Source organism: Ostrinia nubilalis, chromosome 14, assembly GCF_963855985.1.
Source record: "Ostrinia nubilalis chromosome 14, ilOstNubi1.1, whole genome shotgun sequence".
Taxonomy (NCBI): domain Eukaryota; kingdom Metazoa; phylum Arthropoda; class Insecta; order Lepidoptera; family Crambidae; genus Ostrinia; species Ostrinia nubilalis.
The window spans coordinates 9,664,142-9,685,373 of record NC_087101.1 but is presented as its reverse complement, the minus strand read 5'-3'; the positions used below and the strand labels follow the sequence as shown (position 1 = coordinate 9,685,373).

General features: G+C 42.7%; 1 protein-coding gene across 1 annotated transcript in view; it reads left to right on the top strand.

Moving 5' to 3' along the window:
* Window positions 1-21,232, top strand: part of LOC135078108 (mitogen-activated protein kinase kinase kinase 11-like) — a 50,876-nt gene that overhangs the window by 18,644 nt on the left and 11,000 nt on the right. Inside the window, exons 2-6 of the mRNA XM_063972684.1 lie at window positions 4,874-5,013; window positions 7,024-7,216; window positions 8,861-9,036; window positions 11,453-11,642; window positions 15,849-16,019. Of these exons, the coding sequence (XP_063828754.1) occupies window positions 4,874-5,013; window positions 7,024-7,216; window positions 8,861-9,036; window positions 11,453-11,642; window positions 15,849-16,019 (870 nt within the window). The remainder of the gene's footprint in view (window positions 1-4,873; window positions 5,014-7,023; window positions 7,217-8,860; window positions 9,037-11,452; window positions 11,643-15,848; window positions 16,020-21,232) is intronic.

Genomic DNA, 21,232 nt, shown 5'->3' with positions numbered 1-21,232 from the left:
TGTTTAATTGACGGACAAATATCCCTTTGTGCCAGCGCTATAAGTGGTGTAAACCTTTGCAGAGTTACTTCGTGCTTTTCCATCAGTTTGCGGGGTTATTCCGTGCTTTTCCAAAGGGTTATCCTGTGCTCACCGTATTAAGGAGTAAAACCCGTTGTTCTTGAACGAACAACAGAATCCCCGATATCTCGAGACTCGAGTCGAGCTGTTGATACTTCATTATAATGTAGATTACAAGTAGTCGATTTCTATGGCATGACATACTGCATTTTTTACTTCGAATTCCTTGATTCACATCATGAAAGAGTTAACGAAAACGATAACAACAAAGACATCGAAATAAATACGTGATTGTACATCGTTCGACTTTTTGCAAGAATTACACATAATAGCAGTCATTGGTGTTCCTTGAGACCGTCAACAATCAGGTATTCACAAAAATAACGTATCATTTTTGGGTCTGAATCCAAAGAACCTTAATTAGGCCGAAGCAATTTTCGGCAATCAACACTCCGATGTATCGTCGACAACAATGCAGGCTTTTAACGTGAAACAAAAAAGAAAAACCACATTAACCTCATTTTAATAATGCACACATTCTCGTAACACGTTTTCAGATATTCAGGGCTCATTTGTCAACGTCACCAACCATCCTCGTCCCAACTAACAAACTAAACAATAGTCCCATTTGGACCCTGAATAGAGAAGTTTTCGGAATGCTGATTTGTTTTTTCTAGCTGACCTTTTGCACTGGTCGTGTAGCTGAAAGTTTATCTATGTTACGAGAATAATAGATAACTATGAAATTGCCACAGAATAAATACCAGTATTCAGTTAGTATTCCAATAAAAATACTCCTGTACCTAACTAAACCAAAATCTGTGAAGGAATTTGAGAATTTTGTCTTGGCCTCTGTTAAATATTTTCGCTACTTCGTAATGTTGTCCGTTCTTCTTGGACTTGCCTCCTCTCAGAGTTGATTAAATTTTAAGACGCAGCTGGGAGCCTCTGTCGCTTTTGTGCGGAGATATAAATTTTCTAACTCGCTCGCTTTGTAACATGTTCCTCTAAAATTCTGTAGACGAAAATTCGACTGGAGGCTTAAAAGTAGGTATTTTAGATCTGGCTAACCTATAAAGTTAAACAGAGCAAAATGTAAATTACGGTACTTATATTTAGGATTCTTTATGTTCGTACATATCGGTCACAAATCCATCTAGAAACATTTAGACAGAAACCTAGTAGTTTCCAATAGTAATTAATGAACTATCAACATTTTGGCAAAAGCAATGTTGGCTCGACATAATAGTCGAAAGCGAGCCATTACCAACTCCCTCTCATGTGGAGAATTAATTTTCTTCAAATCTGTGCCAGAAAATCGCTATTGCATTCTGTTAAAATGATCGTATTTTATTCCTACAGACTGTAATATTGGCTCTCAAATATTTTTTTCATAATACAATTTCTTACTGTAGTGACATTTTGCTTAGTAACTGCCTTTTCCAGAAGATGTGTTGTGCCTATTATTAGATTATTGGTAAGATAACAAGATACATACATGTATGGCTTTATTCTATTATGGCTATGCATCTTAAGACGCAAATGTGACGTCGTTTTCTTAATTAAATTGAATACACGTGAACACATTCAAAAACAAGACTCCAAAGTTATTTTGCAAGAAATTACAGATTACATAGCACAGTCTGTAGCAAGATTAATTCTTTCCAATTTTTTTTAATTAAAGATAACAGCTTTTTGTTTATGCTTACTATATTTTACGTATTATTGCTTTTAGCACCACCACCTCTGCAATCACTTAGCCTAGGCGCAGACCATCGACTTTTAGTTGGCCGATAGTTGGATCGGGCTGTTAATTAGTACGGAGATGTATGAAAGTGCGCACATTACACCGATTTGGTACGGGCCGATTCTTCATGACAAATTAGAATCGGGCCCAACTATCGGCCAACTAAAAGTTCGTGGTCTGCGCCTAGGCTTAATCAACGTTTGGAAAGTTGCAGTTTCCATTGGAAACCACGCCTACCCCTTCGGTTATCGGTTTTGCTGTCTGCATGAGAAGCCATCGGTGCTTCAGGTCGCTTATCCTTTATTCAAGCTATAAAGGAAATAAATTGCTTGAGTTTATATCTCGAATAACCTTTCGATTTTATCAATGAATGATCTCTCGACAGCTCTCGAGCATATTAAAATATCTCTCCTATAATTTGCCGACTAGAATTTTCATTTATTTCTCTCACTACACTAACGAGATAGCCGTTTCTGATGAAAAAAAATACATACCTAGAACTGCTGGTTGTGTTTGTGGGTTGATGATCAATTTTAAATACAGTTGTCCCAAAATTAGCCAGCTGATCAAATTTCATTTTTGTTCCAAATACCTTTTAATACTGAAATCAAAATACTCGTGTGTTTACTTTAGCTTTATATGCCGTCGTCCACACACTACGTGGATAAAGATAACTGCTTCATTATTTTTAGTTTCTTTTTTTTGCTTAGTTTAATGCAGAGGCCTCCCTTAGCAACATGTCGACTATGGGCATAACAATGCGTTGTTATTGTTTAACAAAACGTATTCTATTTATCGTTAAACCTGTTTGTATTCGTGGCTTGCGGCAAGTGCATTATGAATTCACCACGGCGCGCTGATAGAAACGATGCCGCTTACCACGTGCGCCGAATCGATAGTTTTATTTTAATAACAGGCACCATGAAAAGGGCAAATTTGTAGTTTGAACAGCTTTGGGCTACGTCTATTTTGAGCGAGTGGAAAATAGTTAATCAATAAGCTCCCTTGGCGTCGTCGCTTATAAATTATATCATGTCGAAGAATGCCGTGTATCGAAAATATTAAAACGTTATTTCAATGAAATAACAGTATATGATTTACTAGTAATTACAAAACTTTTAAGTAGTTAATTACCAAGTAACACCTGACTGACTTTCAAACAACACGAGTTATAGTATTTAAAACAATGTTTGTACATAAAATTTGTAGCTAATTGTTAGATTATCTGGTTAACATAACGTTAATTTAATTAACATATTTTTAAAGTATTATGACGTTCTTTAGATAAAACATTTTTTCTGAGTACAGTGACGGCTATTCATGAAGATGTATGAATATCCAATATCTCATACGCATAGTATTGTCATCCAGAGAGGAACCGGATCTGTATCCTGTTGGGCTTTGCTTCCTCCACTTCCCTCGTTCTACCTTCTGAATAATTCAATACTCTATGAATGGAGCCGCGTGCGCAACTGTCTACTACGGATAAAGTCAATGAAGTAATCAATATTATAATTATCCTAGGAACCCAAATAATTTATGTAAAGGTCCATTAACTTTCGAAGCGGTCATAAAAAAAAACATGCGTTGTCTTATCAAGAAGGATTTACTTAGATGATTACTTGTTATTATGACGTACAACACCACAACAATTTCTGATGCAATCCCCCTTTCTTATTGCTTGTAACTCTAGTTTCTACCTCGTGGAAGGTACTCCTTCCACTCGTTTTAAAAATGTGCTGCCAAAACAGTCAACGAAATCATGTGTTCCGAAACAATCTGTCATGAATTGCGCAGACACGGAACTGTCCCTTTGTGCGCCGATTTGATCGACGTATGAATCGCTTCGATGTCGTGATTACGGGCCTGCTTCAGACACGTCAATGGAGGATGTTTGATGACTGAATGAATGCTACGCCCTGATGATATCAGTTGATAAGAAAATTTCACCTTAAATATTTCTTAGTCTTTTCATTGAGGTGATAAAAAAAGATTAAGAAATCAGTATTGACATTCGATTTCGATTGGACAATACTTATAAATGCGACTTTAATGGTTTTCCATTCAAACCAAATGAATAGACATTGTCTAAAGCTGGTTTCTTAATTTAGGGTCCACCACCCATCCGAGCGTTTGCTGGATGATTTTCTATCCAACAAAAAGTAAAGTCTGTAATTATTATTTGTGCCGAAATGCCATTGCAAGAGTTCCTCAGATTATAGATTTGTAAAGTTTTTTATAACAAACAAATACTTATGAACCGAGGCAAAAGACTTCGAAAACGTGGCGCGTGAAAGGAATTTAATAATTAAAATAATATCAACCTCACAACTGCAATACTTTTCTTTCATTATGAAACCAATTTATAGAACGAAAGTAAATCCATATCTGATTCCGATCACGTAGCACTATGCCTTGAGTAATGACGTTGCAGTATTTGCAATAATCCCTGTTATTGCTGATCAGGGTGGATATTACCTCCATTTGGAAGATTACATTGTCTGCACATCGCGATGATAATGATCATTATTTTCTTATTGTCGCCGTGGAAAATTAAATAAAGTGCATCGTGGGCTGTTGTTATGATCTACGAGGCTATGTCATAGTTGCAACTACACGTTTGAAATGAGTCCGACCCACGTGTCCTATCTATGCACTGCAGTAATGCATGCACTTTCGTTTATTCCTCGAAGGTCAATATTGACACAAACTCATTTTGTATGGATCGCGTGGGTAAGGTTTACCTGAGAAAGTGAAGCATTGGACACGTTATGTAATCTTACTTGGAAAAGTTATTGTTTTTGTCGCAAATATCCAGAAGTCCGTTTGTGGGTAGAACTTCACGTTAGATTATTCAAAGTAGGTACCTAACACATTAAAAATATCACAATCTCCTTGACACAAAACCAGTGTTGGACTGGACTCATCTCTCTATGAACCATTTTACTTGGAGGCTTGACACACCTCACCACTTCGATTTTGATCAGTGACCATGACCAGTCCGTTGCTGCTTAAAAGCTGATACTCCTTCACTTAACTTCAACTATCACTTTTATATTGTTTCAGTCCTACTCAGCGAAACTATACTATCAGACGACAACCTAGAAAATAAGACACTCAAGATCACAGACTTCGGGCTGGCGAGAGAAGTTTACAAGACCACCAGGATGTCTGCGGCCGGTACCTACGCGTGGATGCCTCCTGAGGTAAAATCTATATTATTATAATATCTCATCAGCAGGTCATTTTGTCTTCGCTGCAGGAGACTACTAACTTACGAGATCCAAACTGACTCTGCCTACTATCCTTATACTTTATTTATTACATTCATTTTCAATCAAAGCCAGATCTTTGAAATCTGATATTTGAACTATCATATTCAAATTCAAATTCATTTATTTCACAAAAATACACGTCCATTAGATGTTAGTACATAATCAATTTCGTTACATTACAATACATGTCAAAATATTAATAATCTGAAGAAGTTACTCCAGAACACTATTACGGTGATGTGATTCCTGTCAGGCATTTATCATTGACTATTTCTATAAATTGTAAGTGTGTGTGTTACGTAAACTACGTACAGGAATACTCGCAAAAGAAGGTGGTTTAAACAAAATTAAAACCAGCAACCAATTATTATTTGTCAGCAAAAAAATATACTTTGACCCTATCCAAAGTTCCGCAGTTCTATAAATATAAGATTTCTATCAATTAATGCGAGCTGCTAAATACAACACGATATTGAAGTACAACGAAAACTGGCTTACCTTTAAACTAACATTGACCTTTGGAGACGTAGAAATGTAATTATAGGCAATATTAACTCTCGTTTCCATAATTTATTAGTAACACCTGACAATTGACATATTCCTACAAAGTACGACTAAAACAAATTGCTTTAGTATAAATGCCAATAGTTATCCATCAAAGACATCGACAAGGTGTCTGATCCGTGTAGGTGGTTAACTTGGGATACAATTTTCTAAGAAATGTGCATTGTATACCATATTCAAATGGTATACCTATACCATAGTATAGGAGTGTCTCATAATTTGACATAATTATTAGGCGAGGATTTATTTTAACCGAAAAAAATTACGGGGTATCATTGTGTTCAGCTGCGCACTATAATAAAATTTACCTGTGCATGATCTTACACCTTATTCACGCACAAATAAAAATCTGTACCCAAGCATAGAAGTCTGTCGTTGAAACTTAAGTTTGGATCTCGATATCAACCAGTCAATATCAATGAGAGAAAAGCTTAGAAAAACGTTGAAACAATTTTTAATCGATACCGGCATAAGTAACCGCATAACCGCGTACGATATCGGTTCATTAGAGGCAGCGATTAATTTGCAGCCCAAGCTCTACAGTTCACGAACGGAGCGTCGACGTGGGCATAGATTGCGATCGATTCGGATATGAGTATATCATTCATTTGCCTTGTACTGTCGCGGGCTGTAGGCGGAAAGCACTTGAGTGTCTCAAATAATGCAGATTTGAATGAATTAACAGCTTTTAATTTCTCCTGGTAAAAATTATTACATTCGTTGTCCTAGATATTCACTTAAAAGCAACTACTTTGCTAAAACTAAGCGAATTGGTGATTTACTCCGAATGTTGACAAACGCCTGTTCACAAGTCAAGATAAATTTAATTTGAGGCAATAAAATAATATTGTCCATTGTCGTGAATTTATTTACATTGGCTAGGCCGAGCCTTGCGTCGGCGTTACATGTTTATTTTAGTTAAACGGGAAACCAATGCAAATTGAACATTTCGCGATAACATCTTTACGTAACCCGGTGGTCTGTCTGTTTAAAATTCAAAATTGCCTATAAAATAGTAAGTAATTGCTGCCTTTATCGATTTCCTTTACGTTGAACCACTTCTCACGGTATTTTTTTAATGTCGTCCACGTCAGGTTCTTGATTCTTGTCTAGTGTTATGTCAAATTGTCGCTCATTTAAAATTATTGCGTTCAACTCTGGTTACAATTATTTCTTACTGATTTGCTTATTCATAAACTATGCTGCGGGATTTCATATCTTTAACAACTAACTTACCTGCTGTTTGAGCAAACCAGTTATGTCAAATTAATAACAGTTATGTTAAGTTGTGAAATGAAATTATTAAGAATGAATTCCTATTTCCATGTTCTATACAGCATACATATTGCATTTATTAAAATGGTTTCAATTTCACAGGTGATAAAGAACTCAACGTTCTCTCACGCGTCAGACGTGTGGTCCTACGGCGTTCTGCTGTGGGAACTTCTGACGGGCGAGACGCCGTACAAAGGCATCGACGCGTTGGCCGTGGCGTACGGGGTCGCTGTGAACAAGCTCACGCTGCCCATCCCTAGCACTTGCCCTGAGCCTTGGCGCGTACTGATGGAAGGTGGGTTCACATTTACATTAGCATTAATGGCTTAAGCTCTTGAAAGACTTACGGGGTCGCTTTGAACAAACTCACGCAGCCCATCCCTAGCACATGCCCTGAGCCGTGGCGCGTAATGATGGAAGGTTGGTCCCTTTTTGCACTTTAAAGCATCGATGCCCTTGAGTGATTTACGGGGTCGTTTTGAACAAATCCACGCTGCCCATCTGGATGATTCTCGGAATATTAATCAGATTTTCCAGCTTCGTCTTCGTCTTCGTTTCAGCCAAATGACGTCCACTGCTGGACAAAGGCCTCCCCCAAGGTTTTCCACAATGAACGGTCCTGCGCTGCCCGCATCCAGGCTCTTCCCGCGACCTTTACCAGATCGTCGGTCCACCTAGTAGGAGGCCTGCCCACGCTACGTCTTCCAGCCCGTGGTCGCCACTCGAGAACTTTCCTGCCCCAACTGCCATCGTCTCTACGAGCTATGTGCCCCGCCCACTGCCACTTGATTTTAGCAATTCTGCGAGCTATGTCGGTTACTTTGGTTCTCCTCCTGCCTGATTTTCCAGCATTATGCCTTAATCTAATTCAAATTACTATGCTGAATATCGAATTTACTATTATTATAACGTCATAAACGTTAAATATTAAACTAATAAGTTAACGTCACGATTGCGTGCTATTGTTTTACCGCGTACAAAAGCGTTGAAACCTTTGTAAACTGTTGTGACGTGGTATGGTCATGCGATCATACATAGGTACTATGCATAGATGAAACTGATTACCTAGTAGGTCATAAGTTAATTGCTGGAATCGTCTCTGAATATCACAAGTTTTCTGCGAAACTGTTATCGAGCTGAAAGTGCAGAAACCATGCTATCGACAGATTTGACACGCATTTGCAACGCTTTCGGTATGACGTGTTGGAGAGTGGCATACTTCACGAAATATAATATAATGTATGCGTATTAGAAGATTTGAAACCACCACGTAATAAAATAACTTTATTTGTCGACATGTTAATGCCATTTAGTTTTTTTAAACGCGATTAGCAATAGCAATCGAAGCGTGGTCCTGTCAACTGTCAATCAAATTAATTCTTAATCGTTTCATAACGTCAAGTTGTCGACGTGGGCGTACAAGGCGAGTCGACAACAATCCTACTTCGGAAGCTAATCGCTGATCACGTCTGTGGTCTGTGAGGTCTATTTATTTGTTCTTAAATAACAACAACGTACAATTAAATAAGTGAGACGAAAATAAAAATAGATCGCATAGGACCCAGATGTGTAATAATTAGAATTACGCTTGGTTTAAAATTTATTTTAAAACGTTTTTCGTATTTCTTGATACCTGAGTACAGCACAGTCTAGTTTATCCAATGTTTTAATATTAATGACTTTATTTCAGTTACAGTGTTTATAAGAAACTTTCAGAGGTTTTGTAGGAAAATGTAACTACACCATATTTTATTAAAACAGATTATTAACCACTTTTGGTTCATACTATGAAAGGGAAAGTGGTCAAAATCCGTTCATTTCATTCAATGCCTCTAAATATTAGTACAGTTGACTGCAATGCAATCCCATCCTTCACTCACATTATTAAAGCACTATTTTCACTAAACTTGCTCTCAACACGTTAACCCTTTGCCCGCAGCGTGCTGGCACTCAAACCCTCGCGAGCGGCCTCTCTTCCCCGAGATCCTGGAGCAACTGGAACGCATCAGGCAATCCGAGTTCACCAGGGCTCCGCACGAGTCCTTCCACACTATGCAGGACGGATGGCGGCTGGAGATCGAAGAGGTGTTAAGGGACCTGAGAAGGAAGGAGAAGGTATACATCACTATTATTACTTTATGCTTAATTGTTAATGGGTTATTTCATAATACGGACCTGCAGGGCTACTCTGAAACGCTGATAACGTAGTTTCGGATCTATCTGTCACCGTCGCTCGGCCTAGCATCTCGCTTTGCGAGAGAGGGATGGCAACATTCGAAACTTTAGATAACGTTTTTCAGAGTAGCCTCGCTGCAGAGCCTCGTGCTTAAGTTGTAGGTTCGTACTAATGGGAGTTAGAATCATAATTTTGTATGTATTTTGTTAGTGTAAATGCACTCCATTTCATTGTAGTGAGACAGGCCACTTAAAATTAAAGCCACTGAAGAGAGATGACCAGACCTTTGCCTAAACCACACAAGAATACAGTAAGTGTAATCCCTAATTCTTTAGAAATTTCCATCGATGTAAACAAACACTTGTGCACACAATTACACTATAATACTCACGTTTTCTTAATATCATATACATTATTTCACAAGCTCATGAAACCAACTTTATTCTCATGATGAAACAAATATGAAATCTAACATTGAAAATAAAATATTTTAACAAAATATTTGGATGGTGAAAATTTTTGCTACATGTTAAAATGTCAAATCGACATCTGGCGTTTAAATTTAGGTCCTATCTCTGAAAAATCTGTAAGTCATAGACAATATTCATAGATAATAATCTGTAAATTTAATCGATTTTATTTCAAGTATTCAATTATTTCAATTACCAATTACTTTGATAATATTAATTTAAAATAAAATATAAACGAGGTTATATTCAACAATGTATTTTTTCTTCATTAAATGCAACAACACACTTTGCGAAGAAGTCTTTGAATTCAGCTTTATTATACAGACGAGTGTCACATAAAAAAGGTCTTTCGACCACTTTTCGACTGGTTTACGATTTTATTGTGCACTTTGTCTAGACCCACTATCCTATTTTGACGATCACATTACTGATCTCAACATCAATCAGAAGAGGGATTGATCTTAATAATTAATACAAACGATCTTTGAAAATCTAATAATCGTCTGTTGCAGTCCGTAAATGACATTTACAGAATTGCGATTAACGAGAGATTTTGTCGCATCACTAGTAGATCAACTGACATAGACTAAAAATTCGTCAATGTCAGTTGGCCATATTTGTTTACATTTAGGGAAATTTCTAAAGAACTAAGGTATAGAATTAACTTTAGTGAAATATTGTTTATTGTAAATATCTAAAACTAAAAATACAATAAAAAAATATATCCAACCCACGTAGTTATTTATTTTTACAAATTGTATCAATTTGGTACTACTGTTAAATACGTCTTTGACGAATAAGCGACATCAATTTTTATGTAATTTTATATCGCTAAGCATTGACGTAATAAAATAAGTTCCTTTTTATTGGTGGGGTCAGTTTTACTACAGTTGTTTCCTCGTGTGAAGGAATAAACGAAACAGCATAATACTGGATGATACTCAAGAGTAATATTTTGTGGCCTTTTTATAACCTGTGTTATGTCGTTGAGCGATGCTTTTATAGCGGTACCCATCTTATCCAATACCCTTAAAATACAAAATATGCCGCTAAATTTTATTGGATAATATAAGTGTCATATAACCACTTTACTAATAAGAAAATTTGTTTTCCATCATAATGCCTTCTGATAGGAATGCAAAACTATAGAAGAGGTTAGTGATCATTGATGTTTTATGTGTTTGAATGTGTGTAATAATAGATGAGACCAGCTTTTGTTGTTTAGAAAATATATCAGTATTAGACTGTTTTAGAATATTTTGTTGTGAATGCAAAAACTATAGGTCGCTTAACTCAGTCAGTGTCTGAGGTATGGGAGCACGAGAGGGTGATTTTGTGACGGTCAAACCAGGGATGTTATGGATATCCGTAACCGTAACCGAAACTTTCGGATATCCGAAATAAAAAAATATCCGAAACTGTAACCGATTCAAAAGTTTCGGATGTTAGCAGTTTAAATTGTTTTTTTTTTATAGCATTATATGTAAACAGTCTGATTTACCTTTATAATGCCATCTAGTATCTTATTTTTTATTCGTTGTAATGTGTGCGGCCATGAATGAACCGTGTTGGACAATTATTGCAAATTGCATTATAAAGCACAGACATCCGTAACCGTAACCGAAACTTTCGGATATCCGAAATAAAAAATATCCGTAACCGTAACCGGTATATTATTAATAATCCTATATCCGTAACCGTATCCATAAGCGAAACTACATATCCATAACATCCCTAGGTCAAACGTCATCGAGACTTCAATTTATATGCCCTGTCACGTCATATGTCAATGTCACCCCTCCCATACCCCAGGGCTGACTAAGTTAAGCTACCTTTAAAACTTTTACTGTCTTAACTACATAATGTACTAAACCAATCTTTCCAGGAGTTGAGATGCCGCGAAGAGGAGCTTATCAGGGCACAACTACAGCAAAGACTATTGGAACAGAACCTCGCGCAGAAAGAGAGAGAGCTAGAGATGAGGGAGATAGACCTAGCGGCCAGGGAGCTTCATATACTGATTGTCGCCAGCAATATGTCGCATAGCCAGCCGCCGCAGCCTAACAAAAGAAAAGGTTAGTACGAAATAAGGGGAACCAAGTAGCATGGTCTTAGTACAATCCAAAGTACATCAGAGTACATTCTTTATGTTGCAGAATAGCTTGATCTGCCGGTGCCATACTTTCTATAAGCTGTCAAAGACCAATTCTCCCATAATTTTGTATTCCAATTCAAGCTTATGGGTCAAAATCAGAGAGGTGAGCATTATGCTTCTGACAAAGTTTTCCTGAATAAAATAACACGATATTACTAAAATATTTATTTCAAAATAAAGGTTCTGTGCATAATTACACGGCACATAGCTTATTTATCTTTCTATACTTATGTTTTATTTGATTTTAAACAAAAATGGTCGAAATAGTCATTCCGGGAACGCGTCCTTAAATCATGTTTCATAGTTTAAACAAGCCAAAAATGTTTATAATTAAGACTTAAAATTGACATATTTTAATATTAACATTGAAAAATATCAAATTAAGAATATACGTATAAAATACATTAATAGCAGTTTAATTTCTTTATATTTTGACTATTCAAATGGTGTCTGATGTTTATTAAATCATTCCGTGAACGCTGTCGATGTTGATCGATGTAAATAAAAGAACACACGCTACGTGGCGTTAGCGAGCATCAGCGTGAAGTTCACTAGTCATAGCAAAAGGCGTGTTTATTGTTTACGGATAAAAATAATTTATTTTGTTGGTAAGTATCTTTTAAATTGACGTGTGTGAAGCGTACTTTAATTCCCTGTCACTACGGGAACGCTGTTTGATGATTAGTTTTTCGAAAATTTGCAAATATTTTGCTAAATTCTTATAAATATTACAGTTCATAAACTCTAAAAGCAAAATCTAAAATAGCGGCGTCAAGCGCGATATGAAAATATTTATCAAAAAATCATTCCGGGAACGGTCATTTCGGGAACGTTCTCGTATATGACAGGCGTTCCCGAGATGACAATCTTTGGGCAAAATGATGCTCTAATGCTTTTAAAAGCTTAACCATGCAAAATTTTGCTTTTAGGTATTCATTTAATACGATCAACATGGAAAACGATAAAAATTAAAAGAAGAGGAAGTCGAAAAACAAATTAAAAGAGGACAGTATAACTTATAAAAAATATCGTGAAAATGCTAATGCAAGGAAGCGCAAGTTTTTAAATAAAATGACACCTGAACAAAGATATATGAAGAGACTGAAAGATAATGTTAAAATAATGTTTCTAATTACTAATATCTGTTTATTTTAAAACAAAGTTTATATTTTGATTTTTAAGCATTGATATGCAAGAAAATCTTAATGATACTGTGCAATTAGCATTTGCTCTTGATATCTAATGTTTATTGATTGAAACAACAAAGTTTATTGTTATCAGATTTTAAGTCTAATTTTTGATACTCATGTTCCTCATTCCTTGTACAAATAAAGGTATAATACTGTAACTGTATATTATTGCTATGCATATAATGACAGAAAGTGGGTGTTGCGTTCATTTAGGGAAAGTTAACGACATTTAAGGTCATTTTGGGAACACTCAGATCATTTCGGGTACATCACAAAAATGGCAAATAAATCACTAATAAGTAATGCTACACTTTAATCTTGCATATACAATATGATATGACTTTTAAACTTTTGTATTTATATTATTAATATACAGTGTGAGTCACGTTAAAGTGTACATATGAAAATAGATGAAACTAGACCTATTTTTATCGACAAAAAAGAGGTCAAAAAGTTTTTGAGATTTTTTTTTATTTTTTTATAGATTTTTTTTTCTTCCAATTACTTATTGTAAAGAAAACGTAATAACTTTTAAACTAAGCGGTATATCCTGATAAAATAAAAACAGTAATAATGCTAAATAACAGGCGATACTAAAAAAATACATAATATACACAAAAAATGCCAAAAAATAATAAAAAATGATACTTTTTGAAAAAAATCTGCTTATAAATTCGTATTTTTTTGGTTATTTGATAAATTTCTCCAAAAAATGCCCCTATAACAGGTGGTTTTTATTACTTTTTATTATTGTCTATCGTATTATCTTTGTAAAACCAAAAATTGCATGTCTCTATCCCTATCACAACATTTGCTATGATCGGTTGAACAAAGGCCTGCCACAACATTATTCTCCGCTACAGGTAGAGACAATTTTAATTTTAACTAAAATGCTTATTTTACTTTGAAATCTTTTGTTTTTATTTGAAATCTAACTTGTCTTTATCAAAATTACAAATCTAGGGCCATTTTCAGTTTCGTTGTTAACGAAGCGTTGAATGGCGCGCCCGGAGAGGCTTAGTTCAAACGATCATTGCAAACGTTGTGATAGGGATAGAGACATGTGATTTTTGGTTTTACGAAGGTAATACGATAGAGAATAATACAAAGTAATAAAAAACACCGATTATAGGGGCGTTTTTTGGAGGAATTTATCAAATAACCAAAAAAACACGAATTTAAAAGCAGTAAAGTATTTTTTTTTATTATTTGTTGGCTTTTATTGTGTATTTTATGTATTTTTTTAGTATCACCTGTTATTTAGCATTATTACTGTTTTTATTTTATCAGGATATACCGCTCAGTTTAAAAATTATTACGTTTTCTTTACAATAAGTAATTGGAAGAAAAAAAATTCTATAAAAAATTAAAAAAAAATCTCAAAAAATTTTTTACCTCTTTTTTGTCGATAAAAATAGTTCTAGTTTCATCTATTTTCATATGTACACTTTAACGTGACTCACACTGTATAACGTAGTGCAAAAATTTATACAATAAATTGAAATTTCGGAACAAAATTTACACCAATTGTAAATTTATGGAGAGTATTTTGAAAAATAAATGTTTTTAATAAAAAAATATACAAACTAACAACATGATCCGATTTAGGAACACGTTAATTACAATTTCTTAAAGGTGATTCTTCAATGCATTAGTTATATTATTATTAAAAAACATATTTAAAAGTGTTCCCGAAATGACTTTTGTGCCCGGCATTATTCTTATTAACTGGTAAAATTTCTAAAATATATATTTTTGTGCGTGCCTCTTTACAGGAGAGGTTTATGACAAATGACACAACACACTCCACTTGTTAGTTTTCTTCAAAACAAAACTTAATTTCTCAAATATTTGAAAACCTAAAATGCTCACCTCTCTGATTTTGACCCTTATAACGTCACTGTTTCGGTTTATCAAAATTATTTAAAAAAAATTAAAAAATTTAATTCCTAGGGGGCCGTTCAAGTATTACGTAAGCACCAAGGGGGGGTGGGGGGTTCTCTGTTTTGCTTATTTTGGATGACATGGGGGGGTAGGGGGGTCTAGATGATGATTACGTCATCGTTAGTTATTTACGTTTTTTCGGGGATTCCCGCAAATAATACATATGCGTAGGCACTCGCTTTGAGAACTGATTAGGGGAATTACCGCACATTAGGGAAATTACCGTGCGCTATTCACTTGTCTAATAAGTAAACTCTCGTGCCGACACTGCCCATTGAAATTTTGAGAGTCGTAGTCCGCATAAAATATTATTATACGCGAGGCCTGCCTCCCGCGCGTGTGTTTTGTTTGGATACTAAACGTATTGTAAGCATTGAAAGTTATCATTTGTGTTTATGTTGATATTGATGCAATTATGTTTGTTATGTTCTTTATTTCTGTTTATATTTTTTTGTTCCTTACTCTATGTGTATCAGTTAAAAATAATATATTCATGAATTTTCCTATTTTAAAAATGACAATATAAAAAACATTTATAACTAAAAATGTTTACGTAAGCATAGGGGGAGGGGGTAAGTGCTTTGCTTACTTTTGATGACAAGGGGGGCGGGGGGGTAAAAAATGGTATGAAATCTGCTTACGTAATACTTGAACGGCCCCTAGATCAAAATTTGTTTTTGTCAAAAATAACCCCACCTATAGTTAGGTCTGCGAGCACGTAGAATTTTGTCCAATGACCCCAAGCTACCCATCCTTATCGCTCGCGCGACATTGCTGTCGCGACTGTGCGACGGGCAGCCGCAGTGAGTGTGCGAGCGCGACAAAATTCTACGTGCTCACAGACCGGGCTTTAGACATGTTACAAAATGTGACAGCGAAGTAACTTCATACAAAAAAGTCGGAGCGAAGCGATTTCGTAAAATTGTTTTATAACGTAAACAGATGTTTTATACTAATTTTTCATAGGTTTATAACATGAATTTATTCCGCAGGCAAATTCAGCAAGATAAAGCTGGTGAAAAAAGACACGATCTCGTCGCCGCTGGACTTTCGGCACACGCTGACGGTGCGGCCCTCGGACGACGAGTCCAGCGTCAAGCAGCTGGTCGCCGTCGCCAAGGACACGCCGCCCGGCTCGCCCGCCATCATGCGCGCCATCGCACGTCAGTACCAACTAGTATTACACGTGTACAAGCGACACGCGCCCGCAACGAAGGTAGTGACGTCACACGCTGACGGCGCGGCCCTCGGACGACGAGTCCAGCGTCAAGCAGCTGGTCGCCGTCGCCAAGGACACGCCGCCCGGCTCGCCCGCCATCATGCGCGCCATCGCACGTCAGTACCAACTAGTATTACACGTGTACAAGCGACACGCGCCCGCAACGAAGGTAGTGACGTCACACGCTGACGGCGCGGCCCTCGGACGACGAGTCCAGCGTCAAGCAGCTGGTCGCCGTCGCCAAGGACACGCCGCCCGGCTCGCCCGCCATCATGCGCGCCATCGCACGTCAGTACCAACTAGTATTACACGTGTACAAGCGACACGCGCCCGCAACGAAGGTAGTGACGTCACACGCTGACGGCGCGGCCCTCGGACGACGAGTCCAGCGTCAAGCAGCTGGTCGCCGTCGCCAAGGACACGCCGCCCGGCTCGCCCGCCATCATGCGCGCCATCGCACGTCAGTACCAACTAGTATTACACGTGTACAAGCGACACGCGCCCGCAACGAAGGTAGTGACGTCACTCGCTGACGGCGCGGCCCTCGGACGACGAGTCCAGCGTCAAGCAGCTGGTCGCCGTCGCCAAGGACACGCCGCCCGGCTCGCCCGCCATCATGCGCGCCATCGCACGTCAGTACCAACTAGTATTACACGTGTACAAGCGACACGCGCCCGCAACGAAGGTAGTGACGTCACACGCTGACGGTGCGGCCCTCGGACGACGAGTCCAGCGTCAAGCAGCTGGTCGCCGTCGCCAAGGACACGCCGCCCGGCTCGCCCGCCATCATGCGCGCCATCGCACGTCAGTACCAACTAGTATTACACGTGTACAAGCGACACGCGCCCGCAACGAAGGTAGTGACGTCACACGCTGACGGCGCGGCCCTCGGACGACGAGTCCAGCGTCAAGCAGCTGGTCGCCGTCGCCAAGGACACGCCGCCCGGCTCGCCCGCCATCATGCGCGCCATCGCACGTCAGTACCAACTAGTATTACACGTGTACAAGCGACACGCGCCCGCAACGAAGGTAGTGACGTCACACGCTGCCGGCGCGGCCCTCGGACGACGAGTCCAGCGTCAAGCAGCTGGTCGCCGTCGCCAAGGACACGCCGCCCGGCTCGCCCGCCATCATGCGCGCCATCGCACGTCAGTACCAACTAGTATTACACGTGTACAAGCGACACGCGCCCCGCAACGAAGGTAGTGACGTCACACGCTGACGGCGCGGCCCTCGGACGACGAGTCCAGCGTCAAGCAGCTGGTCGCCGTCGCCAAGGACACGCCGCCCGGCTCGCCCGCCATCATGCGCGCCATCGCACGTCAGTACCAACTAGTATTACACGTGTACAAGCGACACGCGCCCGCAACGAAGGTAGTGACGTCACACGCTGACGGCGCGGCCCTCGGACGACGAGTCCAGCGTCAAGCAGCTGGTCGCCGTCGCCAAGGACACGCCGCCCGGCTCGCCCGCCATCATGCGCGCCATCGCACGTCAGTACCAACTAGTATTACACGTGTACAAGCGACACGCGCCCGCAACGAAGGTAGTGACGTCACACGCTGACGGCGCGGCCCTCGGACGACGAGTCCAGCGTCAAGCAGCTGGTCGCCGTCGCCAAGGACACGCCGCCCGGCTCGCCCGCCATCATGCGCGCCATCGCACGTCAGTACCAACTAGTATTACACGTGTACAAGCGACACGCGCCCGCAACGAAGGTAGTGACGTCACACGCTGACGGCGCGGCCCTCGGACGACGAGTCCAGCGTCAAGCAGCTGGTCGCCGTCGCCAAGGACACGCCGCCCGGCTCGCCCGCCATCATGCGCGCCATCGCACGTCAGTACCAACTAGTATTACACGTGTACAAGCGACACGCGCCCGCAACGAAGGTAGTGACGTCACACGCTGACGGCGCGGCCCTCGGACGACGAGTCCAGCGTCAAGCAGCTGGTCGCCGTCGCCAAGGACACGCCGCCCGGCTCGCCCGCCATCATGCGCGCCATCGCACGTCAGTACCAACTAGTATTACACGTGTACAAGCGACACGCGCCCGCAACGAAGGTAGTGACGTCACACGCTGACGGCGCGGCCCTCGGACGACGAGTCCAGCGTCAAGCAGCTGGTCGCCGTCGCCAAGGACACGCCGCCCGGCTCGCCCGCCATCATGCGCGCCATCGCACGTCAGTACCAACTAGTATTACACGTGTACAAGCGACACGCGCCCGCAACGAAGGTAGTGACGTCACACGCTGACGGCGCGGCCCTCGGACGACGAGTCCAGCGTCAAGCAGCTGGTCGCCGTCGCCAAGGACACGCCGCCCGGCTCGCCCGCCATCATGCGCGCCATCGCACGTCAGTACCAACTAGTATTACACGTGTACAAGCGACACGCGCCCGCAACGAAGGCAGTGACGTCACACGCTGACGGCGCGGCCCTCGGACGACGAGTCCAGCGTCAAGCAGCTGGTCGCCGTCGCCAAGGACACGCCGCCCGGCTCGCCCGCCATCATGCGCGCCATCGCACGTCAGTACCAACTAGTATTACACGTGTACAAGCGACACGCGCCCGCAACAAAGGTAGTGACGTCACACGCTGACGGCGCGGCCCTCGGACGACGAGTCCAGCGTCAAGCAGCTGGTCGCCGTCGCCAAGGACACGCCGCCCGGCTCGCCCGCCATCATGCGCGCCATCGCACGTCAGTACCAACTAGTATTACACGTGTACAAGCGACACGCGCCCGCAACGAAGGTAGTGACGTCACACGCTGACGGCGCGGCCCTCGGACGACGAGTCCAGCGTCAAGCAGCTGGTCGCCGTCGCCAAGGACACGCCGCCCGGCTCGCCCGCCATCATGCGCGCCATCGCACGTCAGTACCAACTAGTATTACACGTGTACAAGCGACACGCGCCCGCAACGAAGGTAGTGACGTCACACGCTGACGGCGCGGCCCTCGGACGACGAGTCCAGCGTCAAGCAGCTGGTCGCCGTCGCCAAGGACACGCCGCCCGGCTCGCCCGCCATCATGCGCGCCATCGCACGTCAGTACCAACTAGTATTACACGTGTACAAGCGACACGCGCCCGCAACGAAGGTAGTGACGTCACACGCTGACGGCGCGGCCCTCGGACGACGAGTCCAGCGTCAAGCAGCTGGTCGCCGTCGCCAAGGACACGCCGCCCGGCTCGCCCGCCATCATGCGCGCCATCGCACGTCAGTACCAACTAGTATTACACGTGTACAAGCGACACGCGCCCGCAACGAAGGTAGTGACGTCACACGCTGACGGCGCGGCCCTCGGACGACGAGTCCAGCGTCAAGCAGCTGGTCGCCGTCGCCAAGGACACGCCGCCCGGCTCGCCCGCCATCATGCGCGCCATCGCACGGCAGTACCAACTAGTATTACACGTGTACAAGCGACACGCGCCCGCAACGAAGGTAGTGACGTCACACGCTGACGGCGCGGCCCTCGGACGACGAGTCCAGCGTCAAGCAGCTGGTCGCCGTCGCCAAGGACACGCCGCCCGGCTCGCCCGCCATCATGCGCGCCATCGCACGTCAGTACCAACTAGTATTACACGTGTACAAGCGACACGCGCCCGCAACGAAGGTAGTGACGTCACACGCTGACGGCGCGGCCCTCGGACGACGAGTCCAGCGTCAAGCAGCTGGTCGCCGTCGCCAAGGACACGCCGCCCGGCTCGCCCGCCATCATGCGCGCCATCGCACGTCAGTACCAACTAGTATTACACGTGTACAAGCGACACGCGCCCGCAACGAAGGCAGTGACGTCACACGCTGACGGCGCGGCCCTCGGACGACGAGTCCAGCGTCAAGCAGCTGGTCGCCGTCGCCAAGGACACGCCGCCCGGCTCGCCCGCCATCATGCGCGCCATCGCACGTCAGTACCAACTAGTATTACACGTGTACAAGCGACACGCGCCCGCAACGAAGGTAGTGACGTCACACGCTGACGGCGCGGCCCTCGGACGACGAGTCCAGCGTCAAGCAGCTGGTCGCCGTCGCCAAGGACACGCCGCCCGGCTCGCCCGCCATCATGCGCGCCATCGCACGTCAGTACCAACTAGTATTACACGTGTACAAGCGACACGCGCCCGCAACGAAGGTAGTGACGTCACACGCTGACGGCGCGGCCCTCGGACGACGAGTCCAGCGTCAAGCAGCTGGTCGCCGTCGCCAAGGACACGCCGCCCGGCTCGCCCGCCATCATGCGCGCCATCGCACGTCAGTACCAACTAGTATTACACGTGTACAAGCGACACGCGCCCGCAACGAAGGCAGTGACGTCACACGCTGACGGCGCGGCCCTCGGACGACGAGTCCAGCGTCAAGCAGCTGGTCGCCGTCGCCAAGGACACGCCGCCCGGCTCGCCCGCCATCATGCGCGCCATCGCACGTCAGTACCAACTAGTATTACACGTGTACAAGCGACACGCGCCCGCAACGAAGGCAGTGACGTCACACGCTGACGGCGCGGCCCTCGGACGACGAGTCCAGCGTCAAGCAGCTGGTCGCCGTCGCCAAGGACACGCCGCCCGGCTCGCCCGCCATCATGCGCGCCATCGCACGTCAGTACCAACTAGTATTACACGTGTAAAGCCCGGTCTGTGAGCACGTAGAATTTTGTCCAATGACCCCAAGCTACCCATACTTATCGCTAGCGCGTAATTATGTTGCTGTCGCGCTCGCACACTCACTGCGGGCGTCCGTCGCACAGTCGCGACAGCAATATAATTACGCGCGAGCGATAAGGATGGGTAGCTTGGGGTCATTGGACAAAATTCTACGTGCTCACGGACCAGGCTTTAGTGACGTTGTGCTTACGTCACACGGTTGTCAGTACTGGCGGTGCGCGCGTGTCAAGAAAATTTCACAGAACACTATACAGCGATGGTCATGCATGCACCGCAGCTAGTAACTGCGGGGTTACTCCGAAAAACGTTTCGAATGTTGCCATCCCTCTCGCACAAAGAGAGATGCCAGCATGAGCAATGGTGACACGTAGAGACCAGAGAGACCCCTATACTAGCGTCTTTCGAGCGTCCTCGTCTTCGCTAGCGTCGGCTCAGGACAAACATTGCAACAGCGGGATGAAGAGGATAAAGCTGGAGATTAACGCTGACTAATGATCATCGC